General features: G+C 40.6%; 2 protein-coding genes across 2 annotated transcripts; one reads left to right on the top strand and one right to left on the bottom strand.

Moving 5' to 3' along the window:
• Positions 1–327: 327 nt before the first annotated feature.
• Positions 328–2,773, top strand: SCRG1 (stimulator of chondrogenesis 1; the record flags this gene model as incomplete). Its single annotated transcript, XM_084232140.1, has 2 exons — positions 328–569; positions 2,719–2,773. 2 exons carry the CDS (start codon positions 328–330, stop codon positions 2,771–2,773), a joined length of 297 nt encoding a protein of 98 aa, XP_084088266.1.
• A 10,316-nt stretch (positions 2,774–13,089) lies between these two features.
• On the bottom strand, positions 13,090–17,865 carry SAP30 (Sin3A associated protein 30; the record flags this gene model as incomplete). The annotated part of the gene is made up of 4 exons (XM_084231367.1): positions 13,090–13,212; positions 15,139–15,237; positions 15,880–16,005; positions 17,551–17,865. The coding sequence occupies 4 exons, from the start codon at positions 17,863–17,865 to the stop codon at positions 13,090–13,092; spliced, it is 663 nt and encodes a 220-aa protein (XP_084087493.1).
• Positions 17,866–19,435: the final 1,570 nt, after the last annotated feature.

Here is a 19,435-nt window from a genome sequence, read left to right on the forward strand (position 1 = left end):
TTCTCTGGGTCCTTAAAAATGCAGATTAGATTCTAGCTGCAATCACCTCCTTCCATCCCCCAGCACTTCCCATTCAATATTTCTTTAAAGGCATTTGATTTTTAACTAATGTGCTAAGTGATTTTCATTGTAAGTGGTCATAAAACTACCCTTTGGGAAATAGCCAAGAGGAGAGTAGAAAATATCAACACCTTTCTGTCCAAGAATTTATAAGAATATCCAAGGAATTTATTGGAATTCTTTGCTCCAATGAATTTCATCTTTAAAAAAAAAATACTGAGTACTGACATGTTGTAATTTTTCTTCTATCGCAGACTGAAAGGCAAAATGAAATTTATAGTACTTGCTGCCACCATTGGGCTGACTTTGCTGTTAGGAGTTCAAGCCGTGCCTGCAAATCGCCTCTCCTGCTACAGAAAGACACTAAAAGATGGCAACTGTCACAACCTCCCAGAAGGAGTGGCTGATCTGACACAAATTGATGGAAACGTCCAGGATCATTTCTGGGATGGGAAGGGGTGTGAGATGATCTGTTACTGCAACTTCAGCGAGTTACTCTGCTGCCCAAAGTAAGGACACATCATCATAAAACCCACTGCTGTGAGACATTACATGACGACTCCTGTTTCAAAGACACCTGCAGTGTGACTTTACTCACATTAATCATCTTTTTAGTAAAATCCTGTTTGAATCTCAGCTTCTTCTAGAAAGAATCATGACCATTGTGAGTGGCACTGAATGTTTTCATTTAAGAAACAGAGTTTGGCAGATTTGAATAAACCTATATGAAATCCAGGAAGTTAATAACACTACAATCTAAAAAAAAATCTAAATTCCTCATCTGATTTTTACAACCAAAAAAAAAAAAATCCATCAGTAGCAGTTAATTTCAAGGTTGATGTGTTAAACTGATTTGAAAACTAGTAAGATTTTAGATCAAGACTTCCAGTGAACAAGCTCAAGTAATTAACAGGACAGATAAATTTGATAATGATCAAAGAGAAAATTTCTAGGTCTATGTGTGAGTTAACCAGAAAGAAAGGAAATAAAAGCTATCTGCTGACTTGGAAATTAGATGTAGTTCCTAGGCTAATACAATGATTGATAAACCAATAGATTTTATTTGCTCCTGTTTTTAAAGCCATCATTCTATGATTTAAAGTCATCTTCCCTGGTTACTGAGAAATTTTCTAATGCTGTGATCATGATGATTTCAAACTGAAATTTGCTTTTTCAAATGACTTATTTCCATATTTCCATATTGCCATATATTTCCATTTCTCTGCAAAGCCTTTGAGGTAGAAAGGGCAGATGTAACATCTCATCCAGGAGAAGTGCGGAGGCAAAATGACTAGCACCAAGTCACATAACAAGCTAAGATCAGCACAGAGACGAGAATTCAGGTCTTTTGATTTGACCAATCTTTTTTTAACCATGTCAGTTGGTTCTTACTGTGGGGTTCCCAGAGCAGCAACTTCACTATCACCTGAGTCCTTGTTACAAAAGCACATTCATCCTTGAGTCCCACATCAGACTGACTAAACCAGGAACACTGGAGGTGAGATTTAGCACTTTTGGTTTAACAAACCCTCCAGGTGATTCTGATGTGTGAAGCTGGAGAATCTCTGTACAAATAATACCAAGAAAGTGAGTTAACTAATGTAATGATGCAATGTTTCCCAAACTATATGAGTGAAATGCCACCTAACATTAAAATAGCATGCTTCTTGCTCTTTTTGTAATTTTAAGTCTCGAATCCAATTCATTGAAATGTACTTGTATTTATCTTAACATACGATTTTGCAATTATCTGTGTAATAGATGAGAATAGACGTATGAATAGATAAAATTAATTTCAGACTTTGACTTATTTTTCCCCAGTAGCAGATTTACATTACTAAGAATATTCCCTTTTTTATTTTTAGTTTGTAGAAAATGCAAACTCTAATTTGCCATCTTATTTTTATTGAGATATAATTGACATATAGCATTGTAAAAGTTTAAGATGGGCAGCATTATAATTTGTCATATACTTAAATGGCGAAACGATCACCGGAAAGTTTAGCTAGCAATCATCACCACACATAGTTGCAAAAAAAAATTTATTTTTCTTTGTGATGAGAACTTTTAGGATATTCTCATAGGAAATTTCAACTGTACCACACAGCTGTATTAACTATATTTGTTGTGTTCTACATTATATGCTAAATATATTTCTAATGAGCCATCATGATACAAGCTTGCACATATATATAATTTTATATTATTCCATGTGTTAAATACATTACCTTATGTGATTTTTTCCAGCAAAAGTAGTCTAACAGTTCTCCTTCACTAGAAAACCTAGATGTTTATGTATTGGCTTTCTGAGAAACTTTTAATCATCTGTTTTTTACCTACACTTTTAAATTTCATGGCCTATTCCCATCCATATCAGAAAAATGATTTTTTTTGGTAAAGGCTTTAAATCACCCGAGTTCTCTTTTTCTTTATAGATAAGTGCTAGTATAACATCAATGGCAAATGGGGGGAAAGTAGAATTGATTACCTTCTTGATTCTTGTTGCTCCTGTGGCAAGTCCTCACACTGATTCTCTTTGTACTTTATTCACCTAAAAAGAATAGTCATATCTGAAATCCTGGAAATCATTGTCCATTTTTTAGCCTAAAGAAGACTTAGCTTTCAGCTGAATTTAATTGATGTTCTACTTTCTTTCAGAGATGTCTTCTTTGGACCAAAGATCTCTTTTGTGATCCCTTGCAACAATCCCTGAGAATCTTCATGTATTCTGGAGAACCATCCCCGATTTCCTACAAACTGTATTGTCAGTGTGACCGCACTCTAGATTCTGCCCAGCAAAGAAAGAACAAATGTTATAAATTCCTATTTACCTAGGAGACGTAAACTTGTATGAAATAGTAGCAATAAAAATGAATTCAATTTAAGTTTTTCTCTGTGGACATTGTTGGCACTAGTTAAAATTTATGCTAGAAAATTTTCTTCCACAAGGTATTCATTGTCTTAGTACAAGAGTTCTGTCCCCCAGATGAGTAGCCATAATCTGCTCATGGATTGAGAAAATTCACATTTAGTTGATAATTATTGACCACATATACTTAATGGAAAGAATCAGATATAAACTGCGGTTGTTGGAAGAAAAACTAGATGCTTCCCATTAAGTGGAGAAAAGGTAACCAATATTTGAGTATATATATACATGCCAAGTATTTTAAGTACATTTTCATTTTATTCTCCTAGAAACAATTAAATAAAACCTTCAAGACAAGTATTCTCAAACCCAGTTATCAGATGCTGAAATTTAAGATGTTTGTGAAATTTAAGATACAAGGCAGACTTTAAAAAATTCTAATTTCAAAACCCATACTTCACATTCACACACACAACTGTATCTTTACAACTGTAATACAGATACCTGATGTGTCAATTTTTGAGAAGAAAACACACTAAAAGAAACATGTAATAGGTAAGAATTTGAAAATCACATGAATTTGCAAGTAAAACAGATGTTTTCTACGAGATTTTCTAATGGTTTGAGGAAGCTTTGGACTAAGTTCCCATGCATTAGGAGATATGCATTGATAAATGGGTACTCAGGAAGTGCTTCATATGCAGATATTTCATTAGCTGCTTGCTAAGCACCAGCTGTTACTACATTTGGGGATGTGGTAATGAGTAAGAACTTGCCCTCTTGGAACTTGCATTCTAACAAAAGTGTAATAATTAAAATTATTTATAAATGTGAAACCTAAAGAGTGTTATTCAAAGTATTGTTGGGGGGCCCTCACTGGTGGTGTAAGGGGTTAAGCACTGCACTATGAAGCAATCCGCAGCCTCTGCAGCACGAGTTCGATCCCTGGTCAGCCAGGGAGCAACACACATGGTGAGGCAGACCCCTCCTGTCTCGCCCACTGCTCCCCTCAGCAGTGTATTTCAGTCAGTCTGCCTGTTCTGCTCCCTGCTCTGTCTCTGGTGAATCCTCTCACCATCCCCATCTCTGGCCTGTACCCCAGTTCTTGTATGCATAAATAAATAAATAAATCTTTAAAAAAGAAGTATTGTTGGGGAAAGGTTTGAGAAGCATGGAGTTTTCAATAGCATGAAGTTTTCGATATCATATAGTAACACTAAGGGGTATTTCTTGTAAATAATTTCATTGAAATACATTCTTGAAGATTCCTGATCTATTTCTAATGACCACATCCAGAAAAGTATCTGGTATCCATTCAGTGCTCAATAAGTTTTTCTGGACATGACCAAGCAATTTTAAGGTAGTCAAATTCTAGTTATTGTAAAATCTGCACAAATAAAAGTCAGAACATGTTTTTAAATAGTGTGACCTCCTACAACAATGCATAAAGAATAGAATTGCTTTAAAAATCAAATTCATAGTTTAATCAAAATATTATATGATTTGTTTGGACTTTTTTTCTTTGACTGAATTGGGCTACTATTAAAATTAAACTAACTAGACAACAAACTAGTCCAACCACTATGGAAAGCTGTGTGGAGATTTCTGGACCTACTAAACATAGAGCTTCCATATGATCCAGCAATTCCACTCCTAGGTATCTACACAAAGGACACAGAAACATCAATTCCAGAGAACACCTGCACCCCTATGTTTATTGCAGCACTATTTACAATAGCTAAGCTATGGAAACAACCCAAATGCCCAAAAGTAAATAACTGGATCGAGAAGATGTGGTACATATACACAATGGAATATTACTCAGCAATCAAAAAAGATACTCATGCAATTTGCAGCAACATGGATGGAGCTGAAAGGATCATGCTCAGCGAAATAAGCTAGAAAGAAAAAGAAAAATACCGATGGTCTCACTCATAGCAGGAATTTAGAAAACCTAAATAAGGGACCAGGAAAAAGACTAATTGCAATAAAGTGAAAATCAAAATCAACAAGCAACTATAAACCAGAGATACACTACAGGGTGGGGAGGAGGGAGTAGGATCAAAACAAGGGGGGGTAGGATTTCTATGGGGACAAACTATAACCAAGATGAAAATGCATACATTGTGCAAAAATGAAAAATGATGTAAAAAAACATGAAATTAAAATAATAATAAAAATAAATAAACTAGACAAGGAAGTCATACCTTTTCTGGAACAGCACACAGCATAAGTAAAGAAAATGATCTGTAAACTTATTTAATTTTCTACTTTGTAGAGACTCTCTTTGAGGGAGAGTTAAAGACTCATCTCTATTTATAAATGACCTATCAGTTCGTGAGCTTACGTGAGGCAACAGTGACTTTTTCATGTGCATTCCATTATTATTGCATTTAAAAACTGATGAGAACAGTATTTGAAAAAAAGATAAATTTTTAATAAATGGAATTTTATAGATTATTATGATTATTGTTCATCATATTCTCTTCTTTCTGGAAATAACTTTGAAATATGAGATTTGATTACTCGTTTCTTTTAGAAACAAGTACAGTATAGAGGCAGACATTCTTCTTTATACTATACTACTGAGTAAATTTAAGACATTAATGTTCAAAACTTACCTTATGGAAATTTTTTTCTGACTAGTTCATTATGTTTTTAAAAGCAAGTATTTCATTCAATCATATTAATGAATAAATATTTTGTTTTTTCAATAGTATTTAGTTAAGCTTAGTTAAGAGAAGATAATTAGGGCCTCCCTGGTAGCTTAGGAGATAAGTCTCAGCACTATCAGCACTGCTGAGTTCGATCCCTGCCTAGGGAACTAATCCATATGGCACAGCAGACCTGTCCTGTCTCACCCACTGTTCCCCTCAGCAGTGTATTTCAGTAGATCCGCCTGTTCTGCTCCCCACTCTGTCTCTGGTGAATCCTCTCACACCCTGCACCTCTGCCCTGTATCCCAGTTCTTATATGCATAAATAAATGTTAAAAAAATAGATTTTAAATTAAAAAGTTGTTAGAAAAGACAAAGACATTTGTCTTTTTTATTACTAATATTGTTAAATAGGTCAGTAACAATATCTAATTATAAATATACATGTATCAAACAACAGAGCCAAAGAATATATAAAGCACAGATAGACCTGAAGGGAAAAATATTCAATTCTGGAGATCCCAGTATCCTACTATAAATAATGGGTAGACATCTAGACAAAAGATTAATCAGGAAATAGAGGACTTCAATACTATAAACTAACAATACCTAACAGATACATACAGAACACTTTACCCAAGACTAGCAGAATATACATTCTTCTGAAGTGCATACAGAATATTCTTTAGGATAGAATATATAGTAACATAAACAGTCTTCCATAGTTCTTTTTAAAAATTGAAATAATTGGAACTATTTTTTCTAGTCATGGTGGAATGAAGCTAGTAAATAACAAATGAATGAAAATCAGAAAATCAGCACGTATGTGGAAATTAAAAAATACATACTAACAACCAGCAAGTCAAGGAAGAAATCACCAACTAGGAAAACTGGAAAATATTTTGAGATGATGAAAACAAAAACAAGACATAGGGCCTCCCCAGTGGCGCAGTGGTTGAGCACTGGGTTGCAAAGCTGCCAGTAGCCTCTGCAGCGCCAATTTGATCCCCGGCCGCCAACGAGGGTCCCACATGGCGCGAAGACCTCTCCTGCTGTGCTCACTGCTCCCTTCAGCAGTGTATTTCGTCAGTCTGCCTGTTCTGTTCCCCGCTCTGTCTCAGGTGAATCCTCTCACTCTCCCGCAACTTCTGACTGTTACCCAGTGCTTGTATAAATAAATAAATAAATAAATCTTAAAAAAAAAAATATTGAAAGTAGTGAAAAAATATTCAGAAGGAAATTTATAACTATAAATGTCTACATTAAAAAAAATCCCAAATCAACTTTGCACTTTTGAAAAAGTTGAGCAAACTTAATAAAAAACTAGCAGAATAAAAAGAGCAAACAAAGCAGTGTCAAAGAAGGAAATAATAAAGATTAGAGTAGAGATAAATGAAATAGAGTAGAAAAACAACAGAATCAAAGGAGCCAAATAAAAGACCAACAAAATTGACAACTCTTAGCTAGACAACTGATGCAAATAACTAAAATTAGACATAAAAGCAGAATTATTACCGCCATAGAAATTTAGAGAATGATATGAATAATTATATAATAACAAATTTGATAATCTAGATGAAATGAACAAATGTATCCTAAAAACACAAAATATCAAAAAGGACTCAAGAAGAAATAAAAAAATCTCAACAGTCCTATTATAATCACCAATTCAATCAGTACCGATTGAATCAGTAATAAAAAATCATCCATCAAAGAAATTTTCTAGATTAAATATGTGCATTTAATCAAACATTAAGATAAACTAAGGTCAGTTCTAGTTAATAGTTTCAAAAAAAATAGAAGAGGAAATATTTCCTAACACATTCCATGAAGCCAGTACTTGGACTACATAAAAACTCAAAAAGTTTTTTGCATCAAAGAACATGGTCAAGAATGCAAAAGGCAATCTGGAGAATGAGAGAATATACTTTTGAATCAGGCATCAGATAAGGATTTAATATCCAGAATAAAGGCCCTCCCGCAACTCAACAACAAAAAGACAACAAACCAATCAAAAAATGAATTAAGAACTGGAATGGATATTTCTCCAAAGAAGATACACAAAGGACTAAGAAACACTTGAGGAGATGTTCAGTATCATTCATGATTTAAGAAAGGGCAAGCAAAACCTGAGAGATACCATCTCACACCCAGTAGGATGGCTTCAAGTAAAAAAAAAAAGTGGAAATCCAAATGTCTATCAACAGATGACTGAATAAACAAATGGTGGACACACACACAATTACACAGACATTAAAAAGAATGAAGTACTGATAAGTGTTGCAACTTGAGCTTTGAAAACACTACACTGATGGAAAAAAACAAACACAAAAGGACATATGGGCATACCACATTTTACTGTGTTTTGTTTTATTGTGCCTCACAGATAGTGCATTTCTTTTTTGGCAACTTAAGTCTTTTGGCTCTATTTTTTCCAACAGCATGTACTCACTTCATGTCTGTAGCACATTTTGGTAACTCTTGAAATATTTCAAATTCTTGTATTATTATTATCTGTTACGGTGTCTCTGATCAACAATCTTTGACATTCCTGTTGCAATTGTTTTGGCACACCATGAACCATACCCATGCAATAACACAAATGCGTGTTGTGACAGCTTAACCTACCAGTCATTGTCCCACTTCTCTCCCTTCTTCAGGCCTTATTCCCTGAGGTAAAATACTAAAATGAGAGAAATTAATAACAATGGTCTCTGTGTGTTTAAGTAAAGGGATGAATTAGACATCTGTCACTTTAAGTCAAACGCTAGAAATAAGTAGGCTTAGTAAGAAAGATATGCTGAAAGCCAAGAGGGGCCAAAAGCTAGGCCTCTTGTGCCAGTCAGCCAAGATGTGAATGTAAGGGAAAGTTCTTAAAGGAAATTAAAAGTGTTACTCCAGTGAACAACAAATGAGAAGAAAGCCAAACTGGGCCTCCCTGGTGGTGCAGCGGTTGAGCGCTGGGTTGAGAAGCTGCCCACAGCCTCTGCAGCGCCAGTTTGATCCCCAGTTGCTCCCTGGCCACTGGAGGAGGGTCCCACGTGGCGCGCAGACCTCTCCTGCCACCCGCTGCTCCCCTCAGCAGTGTGCTTCAGTCCTTCTGCCTGTTCTGCTCCCCGCTCTGGCTCTGGTGAATTCTCTCACCCTCCCGCGCTTCTGACTACCCAGTGCTTGTATGAATAAATAAATAAATCTTTAAAAAAAAAAAAAAAAGAAAGAAAGCCAAACAGCTTCATTGCTGACATGGAAAAAAAATCAGTGGTCTGCACAGGAGATCAAATCAATCACAACATTCCCTCCAGCCAAACCTAATTAGAGCTAATTGATTCTCTTCAATTCTATGAAGGCTGAAAGAGGTGGAGAAGCTGGTAGAAAAGCATGAAAGGTAGTAGAGGATGGATCATGAGGTTTAAGGAAAGAAACCAACTCCCTAACAAAAAGGTACAAGGCTAAGCAGCAAGTGTTGATGTAGAAGCTGCAGTATAAGTTATCAAAAAGATCGAACTAAGGTTATTGATGAACGTTTTCAATGTAGACGAAATAGCCTTCTACTGGTAGGCTGTCCAGGACTTTTATAGCTGGAGAAATCAATGCCTGGTTTCAAAGCTTTGAAGACTAGACTATCTCTCTTGTTAGGGGATAATGCAGTTGGTGACTTTCAACTGAATACTCATTTATCATTTTGAAATCCTAGGGTCCTTAAGAAGTTTGGTAAATCTACTCTGCCTATGCTCTATAAATTAAACGAGTAGATACCAGCACTTCTGATTACAACATGGTTTACTGAATATTTTAAAGGCCACTGTCGAGACCTGCTACTCAGAAAGATTCCTGTCAAAATACTAGTGCTAATGAATCTGGTCACTCCAAAGATCTGATGAAAGTGTACAAGTGGATTAAAGTCATTTCCATAACTGCTAATAAAACAACTATCCTACAGCCCATGGATCGAGGAGACATTTTTACTTTCCAGTCTTATTAATTAATACATTTTATAAGGTTATAGCTGCCATAGATATTCCTCCAATGGATCTGGGTAAATTGAAAATCTTCTTGAAAGGATTTGCCAGTCTAGATGCCATAAAGAACATCCTTGATTCATGGGAAGAAGCCAAAGTATTGACATTATCAAGAATATGGAAAAAATTGATTCCACATCTCAAAGGACTTTGAGAAGCTCAAAACTTCAATGAAAGAAGTAGCTGCAGCTGTGGCAGAAACGACAAAGAAACTAGAAGTAGAGCCTGAAGATGTGACTGAACTGCTTGCAATCTTGTGATCAAATTTTAATAACTGAAAAATTGTTTCTCAATGAATGAGCAAAGAAAGTCATTTCTTGACATAGACTCTACTCCTGGTGAAGAGGCTGTGAACATTATTGAAGACAACAAAGAGGTTTACTGTATTACATAAATTTAGTTGATCAAGTGGTGACAGGACTGAAGAGGATTGACTCCAATTTTAAAAAAAGTTCTACTTATAGGGCCTTCCTGGTGGCGCAAGGGATTAAGACGCAACCTATGAAGTTATCCATAGCCACTACAGCACGAGTTCGATCCCTGGCCAGGAAGCTACCCACATGGCACAGCAGACCTCTCCTGACTCGCCCGCTGCTCCCCTCAGCAGTGTATTCCCGTTAATCTGCCTGTTCTGCTCCCCACTCAGTCTCTGGTGAATACTCTCACCCCCCCCCCACACCTCTGGCCTGTACCCTATTTCTTGTATGCATAAATAAATCTTTAAAAAAAAGAAAAAGTTGTACTTATAAAATGCTATGAAATAGCATGACATGTAACACATCTTTCCTAAAAGGTAGAGTTCACCAGTGCGGCACAATTTGGCTTTTCTGTCATATTTTAAGAAACTGCCACAGCCACACCCCCCCCCCCCAAATCAGTAAGTAGTCACCAACACCGAGGCAAGATGCTTCACCAGATTACAACTTGTTGCAGGCTCAGATGACAGCATTTTTTAGCAAGTGTTTTTAAATTAAGGTATGTACTTTGGCTTTTCAGGCATACTACTATTGCACACTTAATACAGTGTAGACATAACTTTCATATGCACCGAGAAACAGAAAATTATGTGCGATTTGCTTTAATATTCATTTTATTACATTGGTATGGAACCCAACCTGCAATGTCTCTAGTGTGTGCCTCTATGTTGCATGATTCCCTCTGTATGATACATGCGCAACAGGCAAGTTCAAAGAAATAGGAGGTGGACTGGAGAGTCCCAGGGGGTTGGAGGAGGGAGGGTAAAGGAGAAATTGGGATCATTTATAGGGTGATAAAGTTTTGAAATTTGAGCTGGTGGTTGCATAACACGTGACTAAACACCAAAAACTGTACAATTAGAAATGGTTGTGTATGTTATGCAAATTTCACCTCAATTTAATGACTTTACATAGACATAATATAGAGCTTATTTTCCTAAATACATTAATTTCAGGTATTACTTTCCAGTCTTAAATTGTTCAGTAAAAGGTAGTTAGCAAATAGATTTATTTCCTAAGCCCCTGTTTTCTTCTTTCTACCTCAATGGCAATTTTGGATTCTTCTCCTAGTGCTCTAATATTAAAAGTACCTTTTATAGATATGAGTTTGGTTTTTTTGATTCGGATAAAGATTTCTTGTGAATTCATAATTTTCTAAATCCAATTCTTTAATTTTAAAGAATTAAGATGTTTACATAAAACTTACTTTAACACTTGAGTTCCTCAGCTTTGATGAGGTTCTTAAGTTCTCAATTTTTTAGGTTTTTAAATTGCTCTCACAAGGATTTAATTTCATTGGATAAGCAACATCCTGCAGTCTTTCACTTTTTATCCGACTATGGAAATAAGCAACTACATGAAACTTTTATTGTTAGTCAAAGGTTCTATTTATACACGTTAGTGTTAGCAAATAACTTAAGTTTTCACACACAAAAAAGGTTTCTATGGGATAAAAACAAAAAAATAAATCCTTAAAATGTGGCCATGATACTATCTTCAAATAGGCCATCACTTCTTGTAGCTATGTGGTTCGTTTTTGTACAGCTTAAGAAAAAACTCAGAGATTTCTGGAATACTAGAAATGAGGTTTCTATAATACTAATTATCACAGCCTCTGCTCAACAATAAAGCAGCAAGTAAGTCTTTCAAAGGTCATAGCAAGCATAAAGACCAACTGCTTTACAGTTCACCACCTCTTCTAGCTGTCCAGATACTTTGAACACTTAGAAATATGCAGACTCACCTTTTTTTGAACCAGAACTTTCGAGTTAGCTACGTCAGTGGTTCTCCACCAGGGTGCCTTTATCCCCCACAGGATGTTTGGCAATGTTTAGTGATACTTTTGCTGTCACACCTTCTGAGTGCCATTGGCACTAGTGTGTGAACTTCCAGGGATGCTGCTAACCCTACAACACAGAGGACAGCCTCGTGCAATAAAAAAAAAAGAATCATCAGGTCCAACTGCCAACCTGAGTTACATTAAAGGTCTATCCATTTCCAGTCTTCCCTGAAGCTGCTATTCTTTATTTTAATGTCACAAGCTATAAGATTGATTTGTAATAATAAATACTTTGCTAAGCAATACAATCCCAGGAAAAGCAGAGGTTAAAATATTTAATAGAAAAATGAGAGAATGAAATATAAAAAGAAATTATAAAATCAGAGCTGTCTGATCAAAAGTTAAAGATCTTGTTAGATTTGCAGATTATTTCAATAGATTATTTGAATTTGCAATGTAAACAGTATAGGACATGACTGAAAATTAAGAAGCAAAGCTAAGATTCCTTCTACATTCATGCCACAAAAATAACTTTTCTCTAAAACAAAATTTAAAGATCTAATTTTATGTTCTTATTTCAACTTGCAGCAATGTACTTAACTTTACTGGCACATAAGTCACCTCTGGAGGAAGGAAAGCATATAAATAAATTAAATTGTGCGATTCCAATTACTTCAGGTAGCATCAGAAAATAATATACATGACCAAAAAAAAAAAAAGGAATAAAAAGCATTGCATCCCAATGGAGTATTTTTCAAACCTGGCAGCACTGAAAAGCACTTTAAAAAATATTGCTCTTTAAGATACCCTTCATTCCAAATCAGACTGCCCCAGAAAAAACAACAAACGTGCTATGTTTGTTACTTTCCCTCAATCTGTTAGTTTCTTAGAATTGAAAAAAAAAGGGGGGGTGGAGGGCGGGCAACAAAATATACATTAAAATCTCAACACTGGTCCCTAAAAGTCAGTTTAAAATAAAAATCAAGTTTCACAAAATAAATACACTGAAGCAACTATAATAGTAATAACCTTTATTTAAAATACTTTTTAATCTAGGAAAGCTCATTTTACATGAGTTTCCAACTAATTATTAGAGTCAGGAACAAAGAAAATAAAATCAGAGAAAATCCTCTGTAGAAAAAATACACAAGGAACATTTCTACATGTGAAAAAACAATAAACAGTCTTAACATCTGAACATCCAAGTCTTAGTCTCAATTCCATCTCTCCTAGTGAACACCACTATCAACCTTGAGATCTGATTTGTTCTTGTCATTCTTCACTGAGTAGATGAAATATGTTAAGGTGTCTTTTTCATTCACTGGAATAGACCTAAAGTGGCAACCAACTATCTATAAAGAAAAAAAAAATTGAGGAAATTAAATTATAGATATTAACAGATTTCATAAACTAGGCAAAAAGACATTTCATCAAAAGAAAAAGTGCTAGGTGATGATAAGAGCTGTTCCTTTAAAAATTACGTTGTATTTAACAAGGTACCAACAGGATGAAAACATGATGTTACGAACAAGAAATAGTGTGATTTCAAAGAATTCCTCAGCCCACTCAATTAAATCTACATTAACTAGCATGTGTATTTTTTCAAAATTCTTTATGTTGGAGTCTAGATTAGGAAGTCAATTATTTTTACTTTAAATATCAATGAAATAAGACAGAAGGTAAGAGATCCACATGCTTTGTGCAATGGTTTAGGCCCTACTCCTAGGGAAGGGATAAATATGAAGTGGGAACATACTGGCACTACAGAAATAAACCATAACATATCTTTCAAATATGTTTGCTACAAAATAGATTCATTCATTCACGCATTCATTCATTCAGTAGCTGTACTCTTTGTTCAGGTTCCTTTAACATTTTTCTGAATGAAAGTTATGGGTGGTGGGTAATCAGAGAGAGGTTCATTGAAGTTTTCTCTGTGCTAATATAACACGCGTGCTGCAACTACAGGCGTGCAAGAATAAACTGGATCGTTGATATGCAAACAAAGATTCCAGAAGACAAAATATTTTAAGGAAAAGTTATTCACGTGATAATTAATAGATTTAGAAGTACAGTTATCCAACTCTGGATCACTTATGAATATCTGACTAGGTAAACTCTAACATTCATGGCTATTTGGGGTATAGTTCTCATTTCTTAAAAAGAAAAAGCTCCAAAAATAGTATTCTTTTTCAGATTAGCTGATCAATAACTTCAGATTTGATTTCAGAATTTAAAACATACATACATTTAAGAATAACATTTCAAATAATATGTTTTTTGGTTCTTATTTGTCCCAAAGGCACTGTCATAGGTTAGTATCCGTACATATTGATATAGTTTCATCATGGTAGTCAACATCTGTATTTATGTTACAATAATGTACTATCCTAGATCTTTTAAATGAAATTTAAAGAAAAGTTGGGTTTCTGTTTCCTAGGCAAGAAAGAAAAGAAATTCTGGCAAAACAGTTAATATATTGAATCTTTACAGTGTTAAAAAGCATTCTGCTAAAGAAATGTACCTTCTGTTCATCTTTTCTTAGTCAATATGCCTACTTCACAAAATGTTAAACTACTAATTCAAGTTGAAGAATATGAGAAAACTGATTTATATTTACATTTCTATTCTATCTAGTAAGCAGTTTTATTCTACATATGATAAGAACAGAAATACACACATCTAAAAATCTCAATGTGATGCACAGACTTCCTGGTTCTATTATTTCCTGAGAACATATAAACATACACACACACTCAACTTTTCAAAATCCACCAAAGAACTAGACATCCCATATCAGACTCTATATAAAAGCGTAGATAAAAGTCTGATATTTCTAGATGTGAGCAAAACATGGACACCCCAAAACAAACATCATCGGAACAAATCCTGAAATAATGAAATCAGCTTTCTAATTTATTTGATGTCTCAATTGGGTGTTTAATGAATGTTTACTGAGTAAATGGTTTAAAAACCAATAGGTTTAAAAACCAAACTAAAAACTTTCTACTCAAAATTTCTGAAAGCCCGTGTTAAGAGGATGCTTAAAGAACAGCATGTAATCCAATAAATAGTCATCACATAAGGCATTTCCTATCTGGAAGACAAACATTTTTGGCAACTAGATTCTTCCACAAAAGATATGTAAATACTTTGATCTTGCCAAATAAAATGCATTATTACATATACTACGTTAACAATTGGACTAGTATTCAATGCTGCCATTGTTTATATGAACGGTTCATTTAAAGTTTAAGTAGTTTAAAATTTATATATACCTCAACAAGTTGTGCTTTATTAAGTCCTGGTCTGGTTGGTAGCTTGAAGTGTCTTTTGTATCTCCTAAGTGTATTCACTTGTAATTGGTACAAATCAACCTAGAAAAAATTCACATATATGAGTTAGTTCATAATATATTTTGAAAATTTATTTCTGATATGTAAAACATTTCAACTTCAATATAATACATATTTAATTCCATTATTTTAAAAGACCACACAATCAAAACTATAATTGTATTAAATACTTTAATCTATCAAGGATAAAATATTTGAAGCAAAAATGTTGTAAGACAACAGACCTCTAAGAATCATCAATTGAAAATATACAAGTCAGGCAGGGGTTAAAAACACAGCACTGTCAAGCTATTACCAGCCACTGCAAAGGGTGCGCTCCATTCCCAGCCAGGGAGCTAACCCACTTGGCGTAGCAGACCTCTCCTGTCTTGCCTGCTGCTCCCCTCAGCAGGGTGTTTCAGTGGATCTGCCTGTTCTGTTCCCCACTCTGTCTCTGGTGAATTCTCTCACCCCCCCCAACCCCCCCACCAACCTCTGGCCTACATCATTTTTAGGAAAGAAAATACACAAGTCAAACTGTGTAACTCCATGTTAACGGGCTGTATTTAATTTTGCTTTCATTTTCACATTTAAGTATTTTTAAAGTATGTCCGTATCTTTCTATAAAAGTCACAGGGTGGGCTATTTAAGATTCACATTTAACACACAAAAACTGGTATCTACCTCTGGAGTATCAATATCTTGAACAGGTGAATCTCCTCCGTCATCGTCACTCCCTTTTCTCTTTCTTCTGTTTCGAACACTCTGAATTAAGTTTTTATGATAATCACAAATGTAAAGATGCCTTGCCTGAAACAGAAAAGTTTCACAGGCTGCTTACGACGGCAGTGAAGTACGTGCACTAACAAGCACACAGCCTGTAGGAAACAGAGACAGTCAAAGCAGGCCGTTCTCAAGACACAAGTTGCTTTCACTCTCAAGTCCTGCACCCAGGACAAACATACCAAGTCTGGCGATACAGTTAAGAGGATTGTGGGGGTGGAGTGGGGAAGGTGCCAGCAAGGAAAGGAGGGAGCAGAGGAGGACGAGAAATTCCAACCCTCTGGGTTTTGTCGGCAAATTGCAGTGAGGGTGAACGAGCTCGGTTGGGTCACGTTTTCATTCTTTTTTTTTTAAAACAAGGGGAAAGAGGACGTCCGCAATGACACGATCTGGTAGCATTTTTTCCCATGTAAAGAGCACACTTTAGTAACACAAGTGTGTGTCCTTACCGTTCTAACACGACACCCGAACTGCAGTTAACACGAAACGACCCAGCTCTACCACGGAGCTGTGGATTTCATGTCCTAACTGCATGCAGACCTGAGCGACAAACTCTTCTTTCTGAGTAACAAATGCACTTATCTGCAGCGCGTCTTCCCAAACAAAGCAAACTGAATTCATCCCAGTCCACCGTCCAGGCTGCTCCGGCCCCCGCCCGGGAACTGCTCGCGCAGGCTGGAGCAGCGCAAACTTTCCCGAGCCTCTCACCACCCGCCGTCTGCAGCGCTGCCCGGCAGCTCGGGCGAGGCTGAGGTTCGTATCGCAGCGGCTCGTCACGCCTTAAAATAACAACTAAGGGCTGCGCTAAAAGCCCTTTTACTTGGAACCCAAGTGCAGGTTAAAAATACGCCGGGCGTGCGCCGGGCTCTGACATCTTGTTATTCATTTACCGCCAGCCGGCGCTCGGAGGGGCGCTCGTTTAGGGCTTGTTTGGAGAAGCCTCGCGGACGGTCCCGGTACCGGCGCGCGGGGGACGGAGGAGGAAACCCCGAAGGCTGCCAGATCGGGGGGGAGGGTGGGGGGACACCGCAGAGGGTCCGCGCTCCCCGCGTCCGCAGCGGCTGCCCCGGAGGCGGACCCCGCACCCCGCGCCCCGCAGCCGCTTCCCGCGCGCTCCGGGCCGGGCAGGGGCGGGACCGAGACGGTAAAGGGCCGCGGGGTCCGGTCCCGACCGGGCTCCGCGCCCCCGAACCCGGGGAGCGACTCCCCGGGGCCACCCGCCAGCCTCGGCAGCAAAACAAAGAAGGCGCCTCCATTCCAGGAGGAGCTGCCGGGCTGGAGAACACGACCCCGGGCCCTCGGCGCGGCGGCCCCCTTTGTTTGGCTTCGCGATCGCAGCCGAGGGGGAAGGGGGGCGCGGGGGGCGCGCGGGGACCCCGGCGTGCCCGGGGGCGCGTCCGCGGAGGGAGGCGCCCGAGTGGCCGCCCTCCGGCCGGCTCCCCGCACCGCCCCGCGCCCGGCCCGCGGCAGCCAGGTCTTGGGGGGGCGCGCCCCTGAACCCCCGCCGCAGCGCCCCGGGGCGCGGCGCGCGGAGCTCGGGGGGCGCGGGGCCGCCGTCCCGCCGCCACTTACGCTCTTGTCCAGCTCGATCTTCACCTTCTTCTGCGAGATGCTCTTCTGGATCCTCTTGCTGAAGCTGGCGTTGCCCGCCGCGCGGCCGCAGCGCTCGCCGTCCTCGCGCAGGCAGCACAGCTGCCCGGGGCCCGGCCCCGCCGCGCCCGGGGGCCCGGCCGCCGCCCCCGCCCCGGCGCCGGGCGCCTCCGCCCCGCCGCCCGCCCCGGCCCCGTTCCCGGCCGACGCGGCGGCGGCCGCAGCCGCGACCACGGCGGCCACCGCGGCGGCCGCGTCCCCGCCGCGGCTCATCTCCTCGGGCGTGAAGCCGTTCATGGCCCGGCGCCGCCGCTCCGCCTCCGCCGCGCGGGGCCCCTCAGACGCCCGCCGGGGGGCGGCGACTCGCTCCGCGCCCCGAGTGCTCCGGCGGCGCGGCCGCGCGCGCGGCGTCCCCGGCCTGCGGGAGTCGGCGGGCGCCGGGCGGGCGGGCGGCGCTCGGGGTCGCGAGCGGGAGTCGGGGGCGCCGGAGCGGGACCCGCTCCCGTCACGTGGAGTCGCCTCAGCAGTTGGCCCGCGGCGCCCCGCCCCCCTCCGGCCCCTTGCCCCGCGCAGGCGCGAGGCGCCCGCTCGGGCCCCGCCCCCCGCCGCGCGCCGCGAGGCACCACGGGAACTGTAGTTCTCCGCGGGGGAGTCCCCCTGAGCTCCGCCCCGGCCCGGCGCCCCGCGCGTTGGGGGAACTACTGATCCCAGCGTGCAGCGCGCGGCCGCTGGCCGGGCGTTTTCTAAGCACGAGGAAAACAGGGGCGAGTGTTTGGGTGGCGGGGCGTGCGCGGGCCCCGTCTCTCCCGGGAAGTTGGGGGGGCGTTCAGGTCTTGGGGTTTGACAGAGTTGGTGACTCAGGAGCGGTCAGTCAACTCTTGAGGAGAAGCCCCAAGCCCCGGGAGGCTGGAAAGGAGAAGGGAGAGGGAGGAAGAACAAGTTTCGGGGTCGTTGTCGTCCGTGTGGAGACGATCGCGGGGTGGCCGCGTCCTCGGGGCGCGCGGGCGAGGGGGCGCCCCGGGCCCTGCTCCGTGGCTGTGCTCCAGGCCACCCCGAGGCGCTACGGGGGCGCCCCTCCCGGCTCGCGGCCCGCAGCGGGCCTCCCCGGGGTGCCCCCGCGCGCCGGCCTGTGCGGGGGACACACTCGCTCGTGCGAGCCGCTCCCCGAGGCGGAGCTATCGGCCAGTTGACAACAGGGCGTTTGGCCGCCACCCCCAACCTTTTCAGTTTCTCCTCGGGTGACCCTGGGGAGGGGCGGGGCTTAAGGCCCGGGGAAGGGGAGGGGGGACCCCCCAACACAGTCAGCAGAGGGAGCCTCGGAAACTTCCCAGCGATCGCCCTTTGGAGCAAGAGGGGAGAACGAAGGCGCATTTTCTGGGGGGTCTGCACGCACGTGTGCCCGGGGGGGGGCGGGGGGCACACTCGTGTGCTCGCGCCTGCGTGCACGTGGGCTCGCGCCGGTGCCCGGCAGGGCAGGAGGCTCCAGAGGCTGCGGTGACAGCTGCACCTTCGCTCGTCACAGCCATTACTGACCAGCAGGTTGGCCCTGTTTTAACAATCCCCTTAGTCAAACGAAAATACAAAGCAGTAGGGTTTTTTGAAAGTTCTTTTACAGTTGCAGAGCAAATTTAGTGATAGAAAATTAGTGGTGGGTGATGTTTTTTCATGCAAATTTAAAGCCATCCATTCATTTCCATCTGTGCGCTTCCATCCTGGGATATGGCAAAGGGAAAAAAACGAAGTTAAAATATTGCACAAGTTAAGTGGGCAAGAGAAAGATGCTGAATGGTAAGTAATTTGTGTTGTTTTCTTAAGCTACTTTGTTTAGTAGGATGTCTGCTGGCCCTACGTAGCGATGGACTATGGT

Source organism: Talpa europaea (assembly GCF_964194135.1).
Source record: "Talpa europaea genome assembly, chromosome: 4".
NCBI lineage: Eukaryota > Metazoa > Chordata > Mammalia > Eulipotyphla > Talpidae > Talpa > Talpa europaea.